At 42.8% G+C, this 23,539-nt stretch overlaps 1 protein-coding gene across 1 annotated transcript in view; it reads left to right on the top strand.

Moving 5' to 3' along the window:
* SYCP2L (synaptonemal complex protein 2 like) overlaps nt 1–23,539 on the top strand; it is a 65,238-nt gene that overhangs the window by 37,589 nt on the left and 4,110 nt on the right. Inside the window, exons 21-31 of the mRNA XM_089775986.1 lie at nt 706–757; nt 2,486–2,541; nt 4,321–4,375; nt 6,437–6,593; nt 7,729–7,778; nt 14,704–14,800; nt 16,263–16,333; nt 16,482–16,551; nt 20,022–20,150; nt 21,304–21,425; nt 22,076–22,170. Coding sequence (XP_089632112.1) covers nt 706–757; nt 2,486–2,541; nt 4,321–4,375; nt 6,437–6,593; nt 7,729–7,778; nt 14,704–14,800; nt 16,263–16,333; nt 16,482–16,551; nt 20,022–20,150; nt 21,304–21,425; nt 22,076–22,170 — 954 coding nt within the window. The remainder of the gene's footprint in view (nt 1–705; nt 758–2,485; nt 2,542–4,320; nt 4,376–6,436; nt 6,594–7,728; nt 7,779–14,703; nt 14,801–16,262; nt 16,334–16,481; nt 16,552–20,021; nt 20,151–21,303; nt 21,426–22,075; nt 22,171–23,539) is intronic.

Below are 23,539 nucleotides of genomic sequence, written 5' to 3'. Positions count from 1 at the left end.
AAGCAAGCCGTAATAGATAATGATTTCAGAAGTGGTTTAGGGGAAAAGTCAATTTGAAAGCCTCTTGCATTCTCTTCAAAATCCCATCAGCATACACTAATAATTTTTTTCCTTACTTTTCTCCCCTATGATTGTTCGCTTTGTGGGAGCAAAGAGATATTTTAGTTGTCGTAATGTAACGTGCTAAGTTTCTTAAAGAACTTACAAAAGATAGCCAATTGTCTTGGGGTACATCTACACAGCAAAGTTATTTTGGAATAACGTCCATTATTCTGAAATAATGTTACAGCACATAACGTTATGTTACAAGAAGATTCCAAAATAATGGGCTTCTTACTCTGACTTCCTGTAAACCTTGTTGTACGAGGATTAAGGAAGTCAGTGGAATAGTGATTTATTTTGACATAAGTGCTATGTAGACAGCCCCAAATTTCGAAATAAGCTATTTTGAAATAAGGTGTGCAATTTTCATGAGAACCAAATACCAGGAAAATATAGGTGGGTAAGAAACCAAAACTTTACACAGGAAAAAGTGCTTGCTTCGACTTTTGATGCACCTTTGTAAGTTTTAGATGCATTAACTCTGTATAATAATGATAAAAATTGTGAATGGCTGCAGTTTTTTCAATACTTAACTTCTAGTGAAGTTATGCAAGTTGAGTGTTTCATAAATATTTCACATTTCAAGTACATTTTGCTTTGCAGGAAGGATTCATTTGACTTTGAAAATTCATCTGACTCTCTGAATTATGCAAAGGTAAAGTTTGGGAAAATATTGGCATCAAACCAATACCAAATCACAATTGTTTGAATGTAATAAGTTTCAATAGGCTGCATCTATTAACTGCAGATGATGCAAAAAGCTTTTCTGAGAAGGTTTAAATTGATCCTATAAGCTAGAAACAAGCAATGATGATAAAGACATGGTTGAAAACTGGATATTTGAAATTCTTGTCTAATTTTATGGGATTGGACTCAGAAGCTGATATTTCTCTTTGAAGAAGCAACTATAATTTGTTGCAGAGTGTAGTGCATGTAATATGGTGCAGCCATTTAAATCCAGAACATAAAGGGTTTTTTTCCTTCCCAGTGTATGCTAACTTGATTCAAGTTAGATTGAGACTATCTTGATATGGTTAAATAGACATCTTGTCCCATAGACTGAACAGAATTGTTGAACTAAAGTCAGTGGTTCTTACCATCTTTCATATAACAATTTCATGTTACAAAAGAAGGTTTCGGATCTGGGACTAGAAACCTTGCTTGTTTTTGTAGCAAGTACTGTTGTCCTTAAAGCTTCTGTTGCTGATAGTAGAATTGGTCCAGTTGCAATACTGGAAAAACAGTTAAGACATTTGCTAAGATAGATACACCTTCAGTGTGTTTGATATAAAGTTAAATGCACAGCATGGTGTCAAAACTCAACTATTCTTTTTAGAATTCACTGAACTCCTGTGCTGGTCAGCACTTACTGAAACAGATAGAGTCAAGAAATTAGGTTATTGTAACCAACAGTTGTTTAACTGCTCTCAGCCATATTCCATCTACTGCTCCTTCCCTTGCACTCAGCTCTGTTATTACTAGGGCTGTCAGTTGACCTGTGTTAACACCTGCAATTAACGCAGGACAGGATTAATGTGTTAATTTTTTAATGCAATCACAGGCATTGATGCTGCACTGCCCCTTTGAAGTGCTGCTCCAGCATTTCAACGGAGCAGCACAAGCTGAACTGGGGATCAGATGGAGTCCCCAGCTGATCCCAGGTTCCTAATGTGCTGCCACTTGGAAACTCTGCCACAGTGCTTCAAAGGCCAGCTCTTCATGGAGCCCAGGGTCAGCTGGGGACTTCAGCTGACCCCGGGCTCCATGCAGCACTGCCCCCTTGAAACTCCACCGCGGTACTTCAAAGGGGAGGCATACACGATTAATCACATGATTAAAATGTTTAATCACGTGATTAATTGCGATTAAAATGTTTAATTGCTTGACAGCCCTAGTTATTACGTCTTCATGGTTTAGTGCCTCTCAAGTTCTAAATGAAAAGAAAAAAAAATCTGAAACTCAGTCAAGTATTTTGTATCTTGCATCTTTCAGTACTACCACTGGGTGTCAGCACTGTTCTGACACATGCTACAATATGTTACTACTTATCATTTATTTTGGTCTAAATATCTTGGTCTAGCATTTTATATTAATCCAGAGCACTTTAGCAATTAATGGGGTTATAATTTGAATGCCATTTCAGTACTAGATTGTGATTCAGACTTTTTTTAGTAAGCAAGGAAAAAGTGAGGAAAAAGGTGTTTTGAAGCATCTCTTACTACATATTGTTTCATGTTGTTAATTCCTTCTATTTAAAAATCACCTTTGCCTTGGAATACTTTTAGTCCATTCTCACAGTATGCCTTCCAAGATCTGACATGTATTCATTTAATAGATTATTCATTGAGATATTGAAACTTAACATGTGTGGCTTCTATTTTAGGTCACTGATGCGAAACAAAAAATTCTTGGCCTGAAAGTTTCTTTACAAAACCAGAGGTACAGCATCATAGCTCTCTTTCATATTAACAGCTTGCATTGGTAAAGAACATAGTGCCTTTTTAAAGAAAATGCTGCTATTAATAAGTTAGGAGAAAAAGGAAGATGCCAGTATATTTTGGAGGTGTATGTGTAGCAGTGGTGGGCACATGGAAAATACCTTAGCTGTTGATATTTGTATCTGATACAGAAAGACTCAGGGAGAAGAGAGAAACCATCTGAATTATGCTCATTTTTCTCACAAAAGAGCCTAATGTATTAAGTTGGAAAATCTTGGGCACTGATGTTAGGTGCTCAACTAAATGCCCTCCCAGCCCTGTCTTTCAGTGAGGCTGCTATACAGAGCCCAGAAAGAGGCATCTGTGTGAAAGGGCTGGGGCAGTACACCTGCACCAAAGGAACTGCTGGTGTGGGGCTACCTGGAAGCCCCACGTTCAGCTCCTCCTGTGTCTTTCTGGTATGCTGTACAGGCTATAAATATCTATCTGGTAAAACGTGGTATCAGGCGATGCAGGCGGCACGAGGAGTCATGTGCCTCTAATGCAATGGGCAGGAGGGTCCAACTAGCAGCAAGAGTCTGTCTCCCTGCCTCCCCTCCCGCTCATTGGCAGGGTGGGGGGAAGGGGAAGGAAGCAGAACAAGGCAGCCCCAGCTGCTTTGATCTCCAGAGGGAGGTGCAGGACCACTCCACACTCCCTGGTGGGAAGTGGAGCAATGTGGCCAGGAGAGCAGAGTGAGCTGGAGCTGCCTTGCTCTGCTTCCTCTGCCAGTTATTGTGAAGGTGGGGAGAACAGAGGCTGGGGCCCCTGCTGCGGCTGCCAGCCCCCAACTGCTTTGGTTTGGGGACGAGATGGAGCAGGGGTGAGGAAGAGGTGAGGCGGAACAGGGGTGGGGAGAGGCAGGGCCTGAGGCAGAGGAGGGTTGTTCTGGATCTTTCCTTAGCTAGGGGAGGGTCATGTGGCTAGTGGGCCTCTGGGTTCCACCTCCCCAGTCACCTCTATGAAGTGTACTGTATGATACCTCCATGCTTGCACTGCTCTGACTAGCTTTATACGCCTTTTTAAATCGTGACCAATGACTACCTGTGTGAATATGGAAAACAGGATCTGGCCTTAATTTCTGCCTCTAAATGGTGGCTGTGGTTTTGACTATCTTTTTTGGAGGGGTGTTTTGGATACTCTGCTACTCAACTCCTCCTTTTCTTGTCACTAACCAAACACCTGTCTTCTGATGGCAAAGAGACAGGACACTTCGAAGTTTGGTGCCTACAAAAAGATCAGCCAACAGAGTTTTGGAAAAGATTTTCCGTAGTCACCCTTTTCTAAACTCAAACATACCTTTAACTCTTTGCCCTTCAGACCCTCTGCTCATGCAAGCTATTCTGATAGTGTTGCCAATCTCTCACCTTTATCATGAGACTCACAGTAGGCAGTATCTTTCTCAGAACAAGAGCTCCTAGATTCAAGAAATAAGCCTGAGAATCTTGGCTTATATTTAAAAAAAATATTTTTTAAGAAAACCAACCTTCTGGTCCTGAGCATTGCAGGGAAAAACTTGAATGTGAAACCAGTGCACCCTAAACACTCAGAAAACAGAAAGTAAATAAACTCCATAATGAAGTATAGAAAAATCTTGTACTGTGATTTCTGTTTCTCATGATTTTTGGAGGCATGGAGTTGGCAGAGCTGCAGAGTTGTCTTGTCTTTCCCATCATGATCTGTTGTTGTCGTGAACTTCATTGACTAGTTCTAACATGCATCACTGTGGATTATTCAACAGAAGTAATGAAAACGGAAACATGAAACGGGAATCAAGCAAACAAGAGAGGCGGCAGGTAGGTAATACTTATTTTCTTATGGTTGAATATGTAGAATATTTTGTAAATGTTAATGTGGCCTGTTTCTTCATGTAAATCAAATGACAGTATGAGATATTTAAATTCCCTTGGGGAAACAGGTTAAAATTGCTGATGATGAACCTACAAATTTATTCCGTATTTATTCAGATGCACAGTTACTTTCTGCTGGCTAAACAAACGTCCATACCTTTTGAAGAACCTATTCTGGGGGCTAGAACCCCTGGATCACTCTGGGGCTCTGACTGCAACTGAACAGAAAATTTTCATGCGCTCTCTTGTATTCAGTACTCCAGATTTGGAATCGGATACCTGTTGCCCCTGGAGCCTGGCTTGAGTAGTCAGGAAGGGGCTAAACAATAATTAAATGGAAGTATAAAAAGAAGGAAGTGCTCAGAAAAAAAATCAAAATATTAAGAAAATTAATCAAGGAACCAAACAAGATAGATGAAATTTTTCAGGAGCCTAGGTAATAAGAGGAACATAAATTACTTGTTGATGAGAATATGTTTGAACTAATTTGGTATTACTCAAACTTAGTGGGATGGCTCTTATGATTGGCATGTTAAAATCAATGGCTATATCCCATTTAGGAGGTATCAAGTGGGCAAAAAGGGAGAGAGATGCCCTTCCCCATCAAAAATGGCATTATGTGTTTGAGTCATTGATAACTTGAGAGAAAATAATCTTGAATGCTTTTGGATCAAATTGCTAACAGATGAAGCACAAGATGGGCTATTGAAGTCTGCTATAGACTATCCAAATACACAAGGGAACACAATTATTGGCTCCTTACGCTCCTATATGCTACGTGATTTGTGGGGACTGCAGTTTGAGTTACACATACTGGAGGTCTCCTACTTTCAGGACTAAAACATCTTGAAGTTTCTAAACATTACAGCTGACAATTTCCTAATACTACAAAGTTTTTGGAATATTGGGCCTAGTCTTAACAGATAGGGAGATGACAGAACTAAAAAAACAGCTTAGGGTACAAGTGACATTAACACACATTTGTAATGTGCAAGCAGAACAAACTCCTGTTTAGTCCAATAATATGTATATACTCAGTGCTTTGAAAAGACCAGTTTCACAAGGCTGAAAACAACTAGGAGAAAGAATGTAATCTGAAAAATGTGAATGATTAGGAATTGTTTAAGAACATTGTGTTTTTTGGCATCTAGTAAAATCAAGAAAGAGGCACATAAAAGTTTAAATACTGATCTGGTTTTAAGAGGAAGAGAAGGCAGCTATGGGGAGGGGGTTGAGAGGGAAAGTTTATAGCAATGAGTCTAAATCAGAAGCTAGAAATTTGAGAAGTAAACGGACACAACGGGAAACCTATGCCCAGCAGAGCTAAAGACAGAAGTATTTTTTTTTAAATCTATTAAGAACAAAAAATTCTAACAATGGTATTGGTAGAATTATTATTATTAATAATAATAATTATACAGAAAAGGCAGAAGCGTTGAATAAATATTTCTGCCCCATATTGGGGGGGGGGTGTGGAACAGATGATTTAGTCATATGGCACCTAGCATAGGTTAGATTTACACCCCAGTTTGTCATGGCTAATGGTTTGCATAGCCCTAATGTGATGGACTGAGTGTGCTGCTACTGTGTTGGGATTGAGAGCTGTTAAGAGTCTGTCTATATAGTGAAGGACAGCCTGCTTCTGCTGGTGACTTCATTGCTGTGGCCTGAAGTTAAGATTTAGCAATGGCTGTCCCTGCACTTCAAATATGCAGGCCATTTTAATACTGATAAGAGGTGTTGGACCAACAGTTTTAGCCACTTAGGGTGTGTCTACACAGCTACTAGATACCCACTGCTAGCCTGTGCCAGCAGAGCTCAGGCTGTGGGGCTGTTCCGTTGCAATGTAGACTGCTTGGCTTTGGGTTGGAGCCAGGGCTGTGGGACTCAGCTCCCCCACAAACACACTGCTCAGGGTGATTTGGTGGCATCTTTTAATCATCTGGTAAAAAGATTTGCACTGTCATTTGGTCTTGGGAGTTAAAACTGACCGGTTAGTGTATTTAGTCTGATTATAGGAAACACCTTTTCTCTGAAAGTAATCTTGACACTCCAAGCAATAGTCTGAGTGAAAAAAGCTGGATCCTTGATTCTCAGAAAAAATCATTGCCGAAAACCCAAGATTATACCCGAAGAAGACCAAGGGTCAGAAGTAAATTAAAAGGTAAGAAGGGTGTGTCCATGTGTGGCATAATGTATCTGATGTACTCTACTGTCCAGCAAAGGTGTTAATTGAATAGAGACAATGTCCGAGTCTGGATTAAGCAGTGTTTGTGAGATTGAGGGTTTTACTGAAAACTGACTGCTTGAGGCTCAGTTTGTGCCAGAGTACAATCATGCTGGTTTTCCAAAAGGTTAAGGAAGAGCTGGCCGAGATTTTTGTCTGCCTGTCTTTGCCTTGAGAGAGTGTATCAGCTGTTAGCAACATGTGTTTATAATTTAGGTATAAAAGGAGATCCTGAGATGTTCATGGATGCAGAGGTACTGGAAAAGTGCTGCTTTCTATCTCTCCCCAGGAAGAATGTTGTGAGCTTTCGTTGAGGTTGGGAACCCTGCTACAATTTTTCCGTGCCTTTGTCTCTTTAAGATGCTGAAATGTGCTCTATGTAGGGCTGCATCTGCAGACCCAGCAAAAATGGAACCTGCGGCAGAAAGGGAGTGCTTGCTTCTTTTCTGTTTCATACTCTCATGAGTGCTCATCTTCTGTTCTGGGTACTTATGCAAAAAAAGGACGTTTGTGAATGTTTTCCCCTCATCCATTGTATATGGTTTCCCTCTCCCAGCGAGTACTCAGCTCTAGTGCTCCGTAATGAGCAATGGTTTCTGACACCCTTGAGTTGAATCTGTAATGTCCTTAATGGGTTGGGAGCTCCTCACCATTGGCATGGGGAGATGACCTGTACAGTGACTTATAATAGAGCTCTTCAGTGTGGAAAAGAATGAAGTGGTAGCAGACTGTCCTCCATGGGGGTCCCTTAACTTTAAGACCTCTTCCCATTCCTCTCTCACTTGCTTATCCAATTTTGGGTTTGTTGCCCTTCCAAACAAGTTGTAAGATTCACCGCTTTGCCCAGAGGTTTGAGGATGAAGTAGTCTTAAATTTTGCATTTGTGCTAATGGCCGGTGCCCATAAGCAAATGAGTGTTTTTATGTATAGAGATCTCGTAAAGGTGGGTCTTGCACATTCTCTGAAAGTCCAGATTAAATGGAATGAGTCTTAACCATGCAGATTTACAGTTGAGGAGCAAAAGTGTGCAATGTTGCCAATCATTAGATACAACTATTTTTTCCTCTTACAGTGTTGCCATTATCGTCCGCAAGTAGCGGCAGTGATTACCGCACAAAGAAAGTAAGATTGTTGCTACTGATGCTAATATATTACTTACGTGAAACATATTAAGGGCATGTAGCTAGGTAAATGTCATGTGGTTCAATTTATTTTAGATCCAAGGGAAACCAGTACACTCTTGGGAGACTTAACCACTTTCTTAGTTATAAGTTTTGAGCAGTTAATCTAGTTGTTTAAATTTTACAAGCCTTAAAAACACTTACTATGCAATTTAAACCTTAAATACTATAAATTCTAAAGCAATTAATATAGCACAAAGCAATGCAAATGCAATTCATAGATCTACTATAATACAATAATAAAGCCTAGTTCGCTTACCCTTCACTCGTATGCTACCTACAGTATCAGGCAGGAGATCACGGTCCCTTTGATTTCCACCCATTGGGATGCCATGCACTGATGTAGCCGGTGGGAAAGGTCCATTTACTTCTAGTTACAATGAGCAAGGACCCGTGGGTCAATCCTGCTCACTCCCTCCCATCGATTCTTCTTACTAAGCCCATTTTATTGTAAAGCTAGACTTGGTCATTCTAATAATATTTACCAATTGGTTACATATTGCATAAGATACCTAAAATGCCCAATACTGTTTTTGGGGTACATCCTGCTACTCAGGATGTTGCAAAAACTGCATGTGCAGTTGACAGTTTTATGGCTGCATCTGTCATTTTTGTTTATCAGAAATAGAAGTACCAGTACAAGGTTGCTCATCGTGTGTTCTTGATGTGGTCTTGCTGTGCTGCTTAATCTGCATTATGCAAAACATTCCTGCCTCTCAAAGCTTCTTCCTCAGCCTTGCCTGCGTGCTTATGTGCACCAAGCTTGAGACAGGCCTGGGTTTTGCTTGTTAGAGATCTGCACTGTGATCAAGACAGACATCACCATTTATTGTCAAGGCAGGGCTGCCCAGGCTCCCCTACAAATGTCAAGAGTTATAGCTGGGATTTCAGATACATCCTTAATATTTATTCTTAGATAGTTCATTGACTAATCTGCTAGCATTAAGATATACTGAGTTGCTAGCTGCAGGCATGTTGCATCTGAGAGATTGTCTATATGCCGACGGTGCAGCAAACCACAGTGTGATTCGACAGTGTACCAGCTTGTCACCCATGGGAACACAGCTGTAGAGCAGTGGAAATCCTGGAGTGCAGCTTGGTGTGTACTAAACTCCTTAAAGAGGTGTTCACTAAAGGATCTGTCCTTCCTATCTGTAGAGGAGAATGTAGGTATCTGCTTCAGATTAGGGATAGAATGGGAGATTTAAGGCCTAGAGGCACATGGAACATGTAAAATCATAAAATTTCTACCTCAAATAAGCCTCACTTAGATTTTATTTACCCATTACTCTTGGGAGCAGGACAGGAATTAGTATGCATAACCCAGCATCAGCTTTGGAAACCCAGTGGTACTTCAGTTTCAGATACACATCCAAAGGTTACAGTAGCTTCTTTGAAACTTCACGTCCGGCCCTGGCACTGTTTTTCCTCTCCCCTTCCTGCTCTGTTTTGTCTGGACTTCCTGTCCAGCTTTGTTCAATGGTAGGACTGCTCCCCTCTAGTCCTATTCTGAGCTCATGCTCCTGTACTTCCACATGCTTCCTGGATATCTTACTTCCAATTAGCATTTCCATTTGATTCAGAAATATGGACCATAAACTTGGCTACAGGCTGCATGGCATGCAGGCAAACTGCAACAGCTTAGTGGTACCAAACTTTTCCAGAATAGTGATAGAAATGTAGCCATGTTAGTCTGGTATAGCTGAAGCAAAATACAGGACTATGTAGCACTTTAAAGACTAACAAGATGGTTTATTAGAGGATGAGCTTTCGTGGGCCAGACCCACTTCCTCAGATCAAATAGTGGAAGAAAATAGTCACAACCATATATACCAAAGGATACAATTAAAAAAAAGAACACACATGAAAAGGACAGAAGGGGAATTCGGGGCAAGAGGGGGAAGGTAAATGTCTGTGAGCTAATGATATTAGAGGTGATAATTGGGGAAACTATCTTTGTAATGGGTAAGATAACTAGAGTCTTTAAGACCCCCGCATAAAGTGTCGAATTTTAGCATGAATAACAGTTCAGAGGATTCCCTTTCAAATGCAGTTTTAAAAGGCTTTTGAAGCAGGATGCAGGTAATTAAGTTGTTGAGACAATGTCCTTTCTGGTTGAAATGGCAAGAAACTTTTTTTTTCTTTGTGATCCTGTCTAATATCTGTTTTGTGGGCGTTGATCCTTTGGCGAAGTGTCTGAGACGTTTGTCCAATGTACATAGCAGACGGACACTTTCGGCACATCATAGCATAAATTCTATTTCTGGATGCGTAGGAATATGTGTTCTTGATCTTATAACTCACTTGGTTAGGTCCAATAATGGTATCAGCAGAGTGAATATGTGGACAAAGCTGGCAACGGGGTTTGTTGCAAGGGAAGGTACCAGGGTTGGTATTAGTGTGGTATGTCCTGTGGTTGTTGGTAAGAATCATCTTGAGGTTAGGTGGTTGTCTATAGGGCTGTGTCCAGACTCAGGGTTTTTTTCAAAAAAAGTAGCCTTTTTTCGAAAAAACTTCACCTGCATCTAGACTGCAGCCGCGTTCTTTCGAAATTAAATCGAAAGAACGCGGCTTTTCTTTCGACGGCGGTAAACCTCATTGCACGAGGAAGAACGCCTTTTTCGACAGAGATCCGTCGAAAATAAGTGAGTGTGGAGGTGGGGAGGCCATTTTTTCGAAAATAATGGCCTCCAGGAAGAAGCCCTGGTGGACAATCTGGGGCATGGCTTGCATGTCTCTGGTTCCTGTCTGCAGCCATTTCTTAAAGGGACAGGCACCCTCACAGCCACTTGTGGCAGCAAAGCAGCCAGAGCACACGGCTGGTGAAGTGCAGCATGTCCCATCCCCAAGACCCTCCTGGCCCTTCCAGAGAGCCTTCTGGGGATCCAACCAGGGACTCCAAACACCGGGCACCATCATGGTCTGGTCCAGAGATCAAGACCCTTCTCGAGCTCTGGGGAGAGGAGGAGGCCTTACAAGCCCTAAAAAGCAGGCGGCGAAATGCGGACATTTATGGCCGCATGGCAGAGGCCCTGGCCCAGAAAGGACACTACCCCCGCACCCAGGACCAGGTGCGCTCCAAAGTTAAGGAGCTGCGCCAAGGGTATGTGAAGGCCAGGGAGCATAGCTCCCGTTCTGGGGCAACCCTCCACTCCTGCCCTTACTATACTGAGCTGGACCAGATCCTTGGTGGTGGTGAAGCACGCACACCACGGCGTCTCGTGCAGTCAGGCTTGGCAGACCCTGTGGTGGACGCGCCAGAGCAGGACCCAGAGCATTCAGGAGACGGGGACATGGTGCCAGAGGAGGACAGTGAGGAGACGGCGACCCTCACCCTGGAGCTAGTCACACAGACCCAGAGGCCTCCCAGGTGTCATCTGACGCAGTAGATGAAGCAGCAGGTGAGTGCAGTGAGGTTGTGTAACACCCGGGGGAGGGGAGGTAGGTGGGTGCACAGTGGGTAATGCACAAGGGAAACCTGTCATGCTCAGGCTGATGCCTAGTTCACACACAGTGTTACCTTCAGAATGTCTGATTCCCCTGTCTCAGGGAGAGGGCATGACCTTTTGGACAGCTGTTGCACACATGACTGATTGTGATAGAAATGTAGCTGTGTTAGTCTGATCTGAGGAAGTGGGTCTGGCCCACGAAAGCTCACCCCCTAATAAACCATCCTGTTAGTATTTTAAGTGCTACAGAGTCCAGTTTTTTAGGACTGATTGTGTCTTCCTCTTTTCCTCCACAGCCAGACCAGCCGTGCAAGAGGGCCGCAGCACCCCAGCCCCACCTCCATTTCGGGGACATGGGAGCCGCAGACACAGGCGTGTGTATGCAGACATCCTGAGGCAGCATGTGGAGGCCGTGCAGGAGCTCAACACTATCCTGCGAGAGAGGGCGGAGGCAGAGGATCGGTGGCATGACCGGCTGATGGAGGAGCTGGTCCAGCAGCGCACGTCCCTGACTGCCACTCTCAGGGAGGTCTGCAGCTTGCCTGCTCCTGTGCCTGGTCCTGCTCCTCCAGCACCCCATGACCCCGCCCCACCAAACCCCCCTTCCACAACAGCATCCCTTTCCCCCCTTGGACCTCCCTCTCCCCCAGTCCCCCCAGTTCCCCAGCCCCTCTCTCCTCCTGGCCCTCCTCTCCCCCAGGCCTCCCCGTCCCAAGAGCACCCTATCCAGCCAACCGACAGGTGCACCACCCGATCCCGTGGCCATGGTGGACCCCGAACACGAGGCCCAAGCAGGAGACTGAGATCAGGGAAGCACCGTGCAACCTGATCCCCTTCCCCCCTCCAGGTTTCAAGTCCCCTTCCCCCCTCCAGGTTTCAAGTCCCCTTCCCCCCTCCAGGTTTCAAGCACCCCCATCACCCCAGTTAAATGACAAGGAAAGTGTTCAACAAAATGTTTATTGTACATAGTTTGGCATGAAACTATATTTTCTACATCAAAAATGAACAAAAGCTTTTTTATGTTTGCAACAGTTATACTATTTTCCACTGAGTGATATTTAAAAAAATAAAACAGAACTTATTATTTTGAGACAAACCCTGGTGTTTATGATTTCTCCAAACAGGGCCAGGAGATGGGTTGTGGAGGGAAGCTTCTTTTGGGCCAGGGCCCAGTCCCCAGGCAGAAGCCCCTCAGTAGAGTCAGTGGCCTCCACTTGAGAATTGCTCCCGTAGGGCCTCCCGTATGCAAACAGCAGACCGGTGAGCCTGGCGGATGGCAGCTGTCCGGGGCTGGGCAAAGTGCCTCTCCTGACCATCAGCACCTGTACCCCACCCTGGTAGGAAGGCCTCCCCTTTCCTCTCCACCAGGTTATGGAGAACGCAACACGCGGCCACCACCTCAGGGATGTAGCTCTCTCCCATGTCTAGGCGTGTGACCAAGCACCGGAATCTGCCTTTTAAACGTCTGAACGCACATTCCACCTGGTTGCGAGCCCGGTTAAGGTGAGCATTAAACTGCTCCTTGCTCTCATCCAGGTGGCCGGTGTAGGGCTTCATCAGCCACGGCATCAGGGGGTAGGCCGCATCAGCCACTATGCACACCGGCATGTGCACATCCCCAACCGCAAAGTTGTGATGCGGGAAAAATGTTCCTGCCTGAAGCCTCCGGTAGAGGTACGTGTTCCTGAAGATGCGGGCATCATGTGCCCGCCCTGACCACCCAACACAAATGTCAGAAAACTGGCCACGATGGTCGACCAGGGCTTGGAGGACCATAGAAAAGTAGCCCTTTCTGTTAATGAATTGGGCTGCTCTATGGGGCGGTGCACGGATTGGAATGTGTGTCCCATCGAGCGCTCCTCCACAATTCGCGGAAGTTGCGTAGCCACTCTTGGTCATCCCAGAGCTCCATCACGAGCCAGTCCCACCAGTCAGAGCGGGTGTCAAGCCTCCAAAAACGCCTGTCCACAAAGAAGTTTGGAGGCAAGGGCAGTGCGGCTGCATGACAGACGATCCCTTCGTACCTCTGGTCTGGGTCCAGATGGGGAAGTAGCCTCATGACTGTGTCATGCAGATGCAGCAACACTTGCAGTATGATGGCGTGGGGCCATCGCCTGCCCAGGGGCAGCTCTGGCTCCATGCCAAAAAAAATGGGTCTAAAACAGAAAAACCTCCACACAAAAAACCTGCTGGGGTGTCCCAGGAAGCTGAGCACTCCAAACCAGCACTGGAATGCCTTGCTTACCTCCTAGAGGGACAGCAAAGGCAGCTGAAGAAGCAGAGCAACGGGTGTTCAGGGGCGTCCCTTTAACCACGCGTCTCTGCAAAGGGCAGGCAGCAGCACCCGGAAGGAAATGCTGCCCCCATGCCCTGGCAGAAGCGGTTCCGGGTGGCTTTGAATTTCGAAAGAGCATCCAGCAGTCAGGACGCTCTTTTTCGAAAAAGCGGATCAATTTTTCCGATCCGCGTATTGTAGTCTAGACGCGCTCTTTCGAAAGAGGCTTGCAGTCTAGACATAGCCCTAGGCTAGCCCTAGACTATGGGTCTGTCTCCCAGAGCCTCTTGGAGTTTGGTATCCTGTTCCAGTATAGGCTGTAGTTTATTGATAATGTGTTGGACAGGTTTAAGTTGGGGGCTCTAGGTGATGACAAGTGGTGTTCTATTGTTGGTTTTCTTGGGTCTGTCTTGAAGTAGATGGTTTCTAGGTATTAGTCTGGCTCTTTCAATTTGCTTTTTTATTTCTCCGGGTGGGTAGTTGAGGTTTATAAATGCTTGGTAGAGATCCTGAAGTTTCTGGTCCCTGCATCCCCCTTCTGTTCTGAAATCTGATTTGTCCTTTTCATATGTGTGGGGTGTGTGTGTTTTTTTTTTTTTTTGGTAATTGTATCCTTTGGTATATATGGTTGACTGTTTTCTTTCACTATTTGATCTGAGGAAGTGGGTCTGGCCCACGAAAGCTCATCACCTAGTAAACCATCTTGTTAGTCTTTAAAGTGCTACATATTTTGTTCAAACTTTTCCAGTGTGCCATATGTCAGCATTGCAGTATCTTGTGAGCTTAGGAGAAACTGTATGAACTTCAAAATGTGTGCAAAAATATGATAAATAATCAGTAACAGTCAGAAAGCTTATATCCAGCTTCCACTTTTTCTCCTTTTGTTCTCTTTAAACTTTTTTTGCTGCTTCATACCAGGAATGACTTGGGTTGCAGCTGTACTTGCTAAAAAGGAAATTGTAGAATTGCCTCAGATTTAAAAGCATGAGTCTCTTGCAAATAAATGACACTTGTGTTCCTAAATCCCTTGGGTGTTTCCTGATATCTCCCTCTAGGATTCTATACTTGCTAATATCTTAGTCACTATTAATGGTTATTTTACTTCTTGAATGAAATAGGTGCTTAAAATACATATATTTTAGGTTGGTGTTTCAAGACAGACAATGCACAGGGAAGTGCAGAAGAAGGAAACCAAATCCAGTGCAACGAGGCTTGATTTCTCTACAGTGGAACAGCCTGGTACTCCCTCCTCCTCCTTCCCCCCGCCCCCCATTGTATAGACTACTAGAAAGAGGCCACATACATTTTGTATTCCTTCTGTGTCTCTGTTCCCTGCCTACTGGTGTCACTCACAGCAGTGATGAGAATCCGTCTGTTTTAAGTGAACTGTTTTGAGAGGTGGGGGGAATTGCTAGGTGATGTTTTGTTCTGTGATACACAGGTGCAAGATGAGTTTGTCATCTATGCTTGAATTTCCAGTCCCAGTGGATGGAGGGGAAGAAATCAGATGTAGGATTTTTGGCACTTGAGCCATGGGAACTGAACATGAGGTCAACATCCAAGTCCATGAAAATTGGAATTTTCTTTTCTGAATAGGACTCTTATATTTGTAGAGAGGCTGTTAAACTGATGAATGATTTGTATTGTTTTATATTTGAAAGAAATCTTTGCTGAATATTTTCCTTCCACAATACTAGTTTCTCCTAAGATATAACTATTCCTAACACATACACTAATATTCTTAAACTGAAATGATTTCATCTGTCATTTATATATTACCTTCAGTCCTACTGCATGCAAGTAACTACAGCAGCCTTGCTGGGTCCCTAGGAAAGTCATGGGGGGCCTTGTTCTGTGTCCCTGGAAAGGGGGGGGATCTCAGAGAGAGGGGGCAGGGTTGGGGCTAGGCAGCCCTCCATGCTACCCAGAACATGCCACGCTGGCTCCCACTCACAGCCCTTAGCATTGCCTAGAGCATGCCATGTGGGGTTCGAGCAGTCATTTTAAAAAAAAGTCTTGGGGTGGTGATGGCTGGGAACTCTGGGCCCTTTTGTATTAGTAGACCCTGGAGCAACTCCCCACTTTATCTTCCTCTTCCCATCAGTGGGCCTGCAAATGCTATTGTGTCCTGTAATATTTGGATCCAAATGTGATGTGATATATAGTGATAAGCTACACCTTATTGCTTAGGGCAAGAAAAATTAGCTAGCTATCCAACAATTTTTACAAAGTACTATATTCATGTCTGAAAAAGCTACTGTAATAAAATGCCACCTAATTCCTTTCATGACTTATCCTCACAACAATTATCCTGCTGGTTGTGTCCCTGCTTGTAGCTTGTCCAGGTTGCACAGAATTTTGTAAATACCTGTAATACTCTAAAATATGTTCATTTTTCTCTTCCTTATTTGGTCCCCTCCAGAAGCATGCTTGCTGGAATAGGTAGTGATGTGTGTATTGCCTCCGACTGCAGCAGCAATACACAGCAGTCCTGTAACATGAAAGAATGCTGTTCAGCTGCAGCTCACAATACAATAGCGCACACTCAACGTACTGATTGTAGAAGACGCTGGTGGCGTTGGGATTGGTTGTTAAAAATTTCTGTGCATTGAATATTTCTTGGTCAATTATACAATCCGAAATCAATTGTTTGTATTGATTATTGATACACCACTTACACAGTTAAAGCCCTTTTTTTCAGATAATTTGGAAGCAGATGATCTGACACTCCCATTAAGTGTATCTTCTCATGAGGATTCTGATGCCGGAGAGGTGAGGTTTACAGTACTTATTGCTTATATATTAGTATTAAAACCAGTGTAAGCAAATTAAAATGGGGTAAAATAAGTTTTGCTTGAAAATAAGGTGCATTGTTTCCTAGATACACCAATAACCCAGCGCATCTTTTCTCTCTCTCTAGAAATATGAGGAGGTATCCAGTAAATTGCCAGGAGAAGATAAAGTCTCCAAACTTAAACGAGGCGGCTCAGGTATAGTAGACCTTGTCTAAGTAAGAAAATAGAAACTTTTTAAAAGCATAATCCCATGGAATCGGGCCATCAAGGTCTCTGAAATCCTCTCTCTAAATGCCAAGTGTATGAATAGATTTCATTTTCTTGTTGTGCAAGTTGCAATACTGTTAATTCTGTGCTGTAGCTCTTATATGACTTCATTCATGTCTAGAATGCTCATATTTTTTTACCACAATAACCAGTAATGAGACTATCAAGCTGAGAGATGCTGAGCAAAGACCCAAAGAATACGGTGGGGAAAATGGGGTGGGGAAATCTGAACCTTATTACATATTGAGAGTTATGATGCAATTACATCATCACTTAATTAAAAAAGGGTCTGGTATATGTGTCAGCTGTCAGAGCAGAGGGTAAACTTTATGCTCATGGTAATTCTATTTCACACCTTTGCAATAACAGTACTTTTGATTTTACTGTGCAGCATTTCTATTAAATGCAAGCACAATGCAGGGGGGCTTCACAATATTGAAATGTTTTAGTTTCTCTCTTGTTGGGCACTCCGGGCCGGATTAAGTGTGGGGGGCTAGCCGGGCAGCTGCCAGGGGCACCAACCTATGGGGGGCGCCTGATGGCAGCTGTAAGGGGCGCCGTGCGCCCAGGGCTGGCGGCTGCGCGGTGCCCCTTAGAGCTGCAATCAGGTGCCACGTGACCAATTGCAGTTGTAAGGTGTGCAGTGTGCCAGGGGGCGGGGCCTCTGCCCGGGGCACAGGAATGGCTCGAGCCGGCCCTGTGGGCATTACATTTCTAGTATGTAGAAATCTAATTCTTTTCTTGTTTTGCATGGTTACCATCTGCTATCTTTTTTTGAGTGATCACAGTTCATTTGTAGCAGAGTGTGCATGCAGTTGTATGTATCTTCCGCAGGGCCCACTGGGGTGCGTGTGTGTGTGGAACGGGGAGTTATCTGTCTCGGGGCCTGGTGATTCAAAAGGACTTGGGCTCCCAGCTGTAGTTACTGCAGCGGTGGTGGTGCCCAGAGCCCCTGGCCTTTTAAATCACTGCTGGAGCACCACGCAACATGATCCTAGTGGCTTTAAGGGATAGAAGGGCAGTGTGGTGCACTCTGGGCAGTGCTGAGGACTAGCTGTCCTGGTCCTGACCCCACCCATGCCAGAGGTCCTGCCCCTTTTGGGAGCGTAGCGCCACCCTTCCACCTCCCCCAACCTTGCTAGAGACCCAGCATCACTGTTGGCTCTTGTGATCTTCAGGGAGTCATCTATCTTTGTAATTATCAATATAACACTGTTTTCTTTAGCACCTTTCTCTACTAATGCTTTCTGTTTGACCTTTGTGGAACTGTCTGGCATTTCAGAAGAGAGCAAAGCCTAGAATGAGTGTAGAGTTTGTTAGAAAAGCATAAGGGTTCTGGTGATCTAACCAGGTGTCAAAAGGGAATGCCACGTTGATAGTGGTGCATGACTCATCATTTGCCTGGCTACTCAATTCTTAAGTCACTTATTGACTATTATTGAATCAAAAGTTTTCTGTAATAATGGCTTATTGACAGTGCTGTAAATTTTAGCTGAAGCAAAATCAAACAATTTTGCCTGGCTTTAGCAAAAGAAGAATTATTATAATAACTTCTTTCTTTATATATATTTTTCCCCTCTTGTGACCTATTTTGCTTACAGTTCAATGGTGGAGTACTGCTTGTGTTAGCAAGTTGTTTTAATTCCCATACTTAAGAAGCATCAGTAAAAAAGGACTTTCATCTGCTCTAAGTAAATAAATTACCAGTGACGTGAGGATGAAATTCACGTAATCCTGTTCTAATCTGCTGTGGCACATCTTTTCTTATTAGAAGCAAACCACTTGTACGATAACTAAATAATAAGCTTTTGAGGTGTGGTAGATATACAAATGTTCTTGACACTGATTCATTTAGTGGACAAAATACAGGTTGCTAATAAGGTTGCTATTATGTTACTGTGTGTGTATATATAGCATATCAAGGAACTGTTGGTTTAAAAAAACACACCAAAATCTGTTGTGAGTCTGACACTTGCAGCTATAAGCTGCGTAAGCACCCAATGCTTATAGGACACGAACCTAAGACTATGCCCACACTTGAAGTTGGGGGTGTAGTTCTGAGTACAAGCAGGCATACCTTCACTAGTTTGAACACCTAATTTGACACCATCAGTTTAGGATTAAACAAAGACTGTGAATGGTTAGCCAAGTACAAAAACAGTTTCTCCTCCCTTGGTGTTCATACCTCCACATCAGCTGCTAGAAGTAGGTCTCACTCTCCTTGACTGAATTAACCTCGTTATCTCCAGCCTTATTCTGGCCTGCATATTTATACCTGCCTCTGGAAATTTCCACTACGTGCATCTGACGAAGCTGGTCTTTGCCCACAAAAGCTTATGCTACAATACATCTGCATGAAACAGTACACCACACCCAGCAGGTGTGTGAGTTACACTAGCAGTTCTCTGAACTACCCTGTGCAAGAGAAGGGAGAGTTAGTATGTCTGAATTTGTCATTTGCAGTTAATGGTCAGCAGTTGTAACTCTAATCTACAATATGAACACCGGCCTGTTAGCTGGTTGGGTGGCTATATGGTGGCAGAATTAGTTATTTATAGAACATGCAGTGTGATATTGTGTGCTTTTATTTGGAGACCTACTTGGCCAAGATGACACTACCTTGTAGAGCTCATGAGCCACTCATAGACCCCAGCTGCTCCTGCCCATGCTCCGCCTTGCAGAGTTTAGGAATAATCCATAGAATTCCTATTTCTCTCCTGTTCTCCTAGCCCTGCATAGACTTCAAAAAGCACACGTTACACCATGCCCACCTCATCAATCTTACATCATTAAAGCTGACAGTGAGGACTCTTTTTGTAACTGTCTTCCTTAAAATATGGCTTCTGTCTACTGAGATGAGCCTAAGCCCTAATGTCATTAACCTGTTTGAAGTTTTACTGGGGGTCCTTATTTCCCTCCATCCCAGCAGCTCAGCTGCTCATGCTGGAAACGAAGCAACATGCACTCATGTTCGAAATTGTCCTGCACAAATGTACAACCAATGTGTCTCGTACCCTTCTGATAGTTCACTGAGTGAATAATGTAGCTGAAGTCAGTGTACTTGGCTCTATTTACCACAGTATCTTTGCCATGGTAAGTTGTTGGCTGACACTCTCTCATCAACTCTGCTTACTTTTCTCATTTTGGTGGAGTACCGGAATTGATGGGAGAGCTGTCAGTGGTCGATTTATTGGGTCTATACTAGTTGTGATAAATTGATTCCCACTGGATCAGTCATTGTCCATCAGTCCAGAAGGTAGTGAAGACATACCCTGAGACTCTTGTAAACCAGCCAACAGTGCCAGCTGTTGCAAGGCCAGTAGGTAACTGTTCAGTAGTGCTAAATGCTCAGTGTGGAATTAGTTATGGATCTCTACTATATGGGTATTGTTTTTTAGATCTATCACCTGGTGGGGTCGTAAAAAAGCCTAAACTTTCTACATGGGAAATGGATCAGTCATCTCCTGGCATTCCCTTTGAACCAAGGAAACTTTTTGATTCAACAGAGAAAAAGGAAATTCCAACAGGTAACATCAGGCCAATGGTTAAAATGAGTTTGAGGGGTAGCCGTGTTAGTCTGTAACTAAAAAAAAACAACTTAAACAACTAATAGTCTTGCAGCACATTAGAGACCAACACAAAATGTAGATGATACCATGAGTTTTCATGGGCACAACCCAATTGTAGTTTGTGCCCAAAACTAGAAAAAACTATAGCGAAGTCCTCTGAGTTCTTCTAATGGGGCAGAGAAGTGGATCAGATGGCGAACTCACAAAAGTACATATAACTCCCTAGAAACGGAATTAGAGATATAAATGAGAGGAGAAATGGTCTCATTGGTTGCAAGCCGTGGTGGGGAAGCTGCATGGACTTGACATATAAACTCCCTGAAACAGCAGCAGTTTCAAGTTTACCTGTTCCCAGGTTTCAACTTAATGGACATTTAAGCCCACTGTCTTGCTCCTTCTGTAGTTATTAGCCACCTTTGTGTAAAGTACATGGAGAACACTACCAAATCAGAATGGTAGTGGGTAACATCAGTGCAAAACGACTGTAAATGATGACACACAGTTAAGAGGCTGTATCAAGGCCTGTTCTACAGAGTAAATTCTCCATAGTGTGCAGAAGTCATACTCAGTATAGAGAGTGTAGAGTTTTTGGTATCCCTGGGACATGTTTCCTGCTGGGGAGTGGAAACAAAGGAGCCCAAGATGGGGTATTTGCAGGTTGCAACCAGAGAGTAGCAGGAAGTTTTATTGGCTCATTTCTCTATGTAGTTTCCATTCCTAGTAAAGGGTTGATCTGGAAACAAGCCTGATCATCATTAAACTATTAGGAAGTCTGATATTTTTTGGTCTGATGGCCCATATTTACATGTTAATACATTCTGTGTTAATACATTTGGTGTCCAAATATGTGTCCTGCAATGCAATTGTTTGTAGTATATTGACAGTTCTGTCAACTTCCTTTTGAGACTATTCAGCTCCAGTTTCCATGAACTTTGGAAGAGGTGACTAGACTATGACGAGACACCATCTCGCTCACCTCTAACTTAGATTGCCATTTGGGTCTCATTGGTGTGAAAGCATGTGCTGGAGTGCAACAGACAACAATTAGAATCAGGTCTGTTCAAGTGCTTTGAAAATGTTTTGCCTCGAGTTGCACCTTCCTGTCTTACAGGGGAGAAATCAGATGAATTAGATGACAACTTTGTCTCCAAGGTACTGCACGAGGACGTCGGCGATTCTGATGTCATAGCTGCTTTTGAAAGCTTTACCAGCCAACTAAAGAAAACATTCTGGGTAACTGTACAGTCTGGATAATTTTCCTGGAGTGTATGCAGTGTGTGACTTGGCTATACCTAAACAAAGCAACCAAAGAGCTGATTAGCTGGGATGCCTGATCTTATTGTCCCTAAACTAATACATCTAGGGGAAGGGTGAATACTTCAGATGGAGAGTCCTTTATTCTGGAACTCATTCCCCCATATCTGGGTATGCTGCAAGGCCCAGCAATTCTCTGAAATGACCTAGGGGAGGTAATGGTTTGGTTGCAGGATGGTGGTTTTAATTGAATGAAGAGTTCTTTTAAGTGAAACTTTATTCTGTGATGTCAGTTTGTGTAAATAGATGTTCCAAATAATTTGAAGTGATGGAGAGAAGGAAAGGGACAACAGATTTTAACCATAACCCAATACAATAGTTACATACCTACTACTTCTAGTTGCAGATTTGAGGGTCACCCATATATTTAGAATGTATATGTGTTTGTGCTGTATTTCAATTTAGTCTTTGTTTGTTAAACAGATTTAAACTAAACCAAAATAAGTGGATACATAAAGGATGGCACCAGATTAGCTAAACAAGTACAACTGCATCTATGGAAAAAGTTTAGATTTAGCTTTTTGTTTGGTTTGGACATTATATGCTAAGATGTGTATGTTGTGGTCTAGTCCAGGTACAAAAGAATGGAGATTTGTGCAAAAAATGCTTTGAAGGCTTCTGAAAAAAATGTGTCAGCTTTATTAAATCAGATGCATCAATGCAGGTAACTAACGTGCTATTTGCGAAAACCAGCTTCACCTTTGCATGAGTTTTCTAGTAATTTTGACAAGTGACTCTCCAGTTCTCTTACAAAAGGCATTCAAGCATTACACTTAAGTTTACAACAAAAAATGACAGTAGCTGACTTGTTTAAAAAAATCCATCAGCAGCAGAGCTCCTGTAAAGCTCAACTTGTTTGTTGTGAATGTGGCTATTCCCTTCTCAGGAACTCCTCCCTAGCTAGTGGAGTTGCATGTGGAGGCAATGTAATTACTGCATAACCCACTTTCCTGCAAAAGGAATGAGAATAGAATCAATGCAAAGGGTGTGGAGCTAAGAAAGTGGACATCAGACACTTAGTGTCCCATTGACTGGCAGTCCATGTTAAAAAGTCAGCTTCATAAATTCTTCTTTTGTTTGATGCCCGCAAACTGCATCTCATCTGCCTCATTATTTTTCTATTTGAAGGAGAAACAGACATCAATTGCTAGGAAGTTTTTCATATTCTTAATGTTCTTTTTATAGTCAATTAAGGTATTATGAATAACTGCATAAATATAAATCTATTTGTATCTGTATGTGTACACGTAATGCACAAGCACACTTTGAGATCAATACTGATTCAGAATAATCATGAGCCTGTAACATTTTTCTGTGCTCACTAATGTGCAATAGTGTGGAGGATTTGGCAATGACAGTGTGAAATAGTTCCAAGTACTACATCTTGAACTTATAAACTACACAGAACACATGTACTACTCATTGAATAACTACTGGATAAAATATATCACTTGAACTGTATCTTGATGTAAATGCAGAAGCAAAAACAAACAAAACAAAAAAACAAAATTTAATTTATCTTCTAAGTTTAGTGTAGAAAATAGCTGTTGTGCTTTTCCTAGAACTGGTCAGAAATGAAAACATTCATTTTATAAAAACTTAAAAACTTTTGTTTTTAATTTTGAATTATGAAATTTTGTCAATTTTGAGTTTTGAAAAAAATTGACCTACTCTTAGGTTACTTTTTCCTCTGTCATTTTCTAATTGGGTAGAATATATACACTTGGGAAAGTTTGGTGGATAGTTCTTTGTCCACACTAACTAGCACATTGGATAAGTAACAGGCTGCATTTTAACAACACTATATCTGAATAGGCCCTTGAAATTAATATACTCTTCAGTAGGGCTGACAAAGTGGCTGTCCTGTTATGCCAAGCCTGTGTTCACACCTTTGGCCCATTGACTTTAGTGGTGCCCAGGAGCAGCAGGAGTTTGTGGCATTATGTATTTGCCCACTGTGAGCTGGACAGAGATATTTGTCTAATACAGGCCACTGAAAAGCTGCCATCTGGTATAATACCTATGGTATGTAC

This window comes from Pelodiscus sinensis, chromosome 2 (assembly GCF_052426305.1).
Source record: "Pelodiscus sinensis isolate ZL-2025 chromosome 2, ASM5242630v1, whole genome shotgun sequence".
NCBI lineage: Eukaryota > Metazoa > Chordata > Testudines > Trionychidae > Pelodiscus > Pelodiscus sinensis.
This window is presented reverse-complemented; position numbering and strand designations above follow the sequence as displayed.